We start from the raw sequence: 917 nt of genomic DNA on the forward strand, positions 1-917 counted from the left end.
CCTGGGAAGGAGCTGTGGGAGCCAGGGGTGTTTGCAGTGAGGTGGGGGGATCAGAAGTTCTTTGCATTCCCCCCACGGCTTCCTGCAGATCTTTTATTGTTGTGAGTTTTGGTGGTGGCTGCTGAGTGCCCAGCACTTGTGCAGATGAGGGTGGGTGACCTGTTTGTGCTCTGATCCCTGGGGAATCTGTGTGCTCTGGGACAGCTGTGTGACCTCAGCAGCAGATCTTTGGCCAAGGGGACTTTGGGCAATAAAAACCTGATTGATCTTGTCCAAAAAAAGCTCTGACACTCAGCTCTAACATCAGGCAAAGCACACCCTGTGTGAGCCGCCTGATCCTGGCAGAGGACAGGATTTTCCCTGCCATGGGAGGATGACAGAGCCTCCCTCCTGCCCTGCTGATTCCCTGGACCCCTGTGTTGCAGAAGGAGCTGTGCCAGAAGGACCGGCACCTGCAGCAGCAGCAGACCAAGCTGGATGAGATGCTCAGGCAGCTTTCTGAGGCCAGCTACCAGCAGGTAGGGAGAGCTGGGCTGGGCTGGGAGCTGCTCTGGCTGGCCCATGGGGGGGTGACTCCTCTGCTGCCCCTCCACAGGTGGATTTGGAGCGGGAGCTGGAGCACAAGGAGGCCCTGCTGGCTCACTGCATGAAGAGAGAGGCTGAGGAGGTATGGGAGCCTTGCTCCACACCTGGATTGGGGTTTGCCCAGCACCCTGCAGGGACCTGGCTCCAGAAACCCTCCCCTTCATCCCAGAGAGGTCTCACTGTCAGAGCCCTGACCAAGGCAGGCAAAGCCCCCAGCACTGAGCACTCTGGCTCAGCCTCCTGGCTCAGAATCCTCAGAGATGAAAGCCAGAGGCTTTCTCAGCTTCCAGCTTCACCTCTGACCCTGGCAGTAGTTAGACCAGAGCTCAATT

The 917-nt window shown here is 58.1% G+C and overlaps 1 protein-coding gene across 2 annotated transcripts in view; it reads left to right on the plus strand.

The window, feature by feature from the left end:
• DIXDC1 (DIX domain containing 1) overlaps positions 1–917 on the plus strand; it is a 28,142-nt gene that overhangs the window by 22,825 nt on the left and 4,400 nt on the right. For both annotated transcript variants that reach the window (XM_005427515.2, XM_005427516.2), the window contains 2 exons: positions 426–518; positions 596–667. In XM_005427515.2, the coding sequence (XP_005427572.1) occupies positions 426–518; positions 596–667 (165 nt within the window). The remainder of the gene's footprint in view (positions 1–425; positions 519–595; positions 668–917) is intronic.

This window comes from Geospiza fortis, unplaced genomic scaffold, assembly GCF_000277835.1.
Source record: "Geospiza fortis unplaced genomic scaffold, GeoFor_1.0 scaffold183, whole genome shotgun sequence".
In the NCBI taxonomy this organism is placed as follows: domain Eukaryota; kingdom Metazoa; phylum Chordata; class Aves; order Passeriformes; family Thraupidae; genus Geospiza; species Geospiza fortis.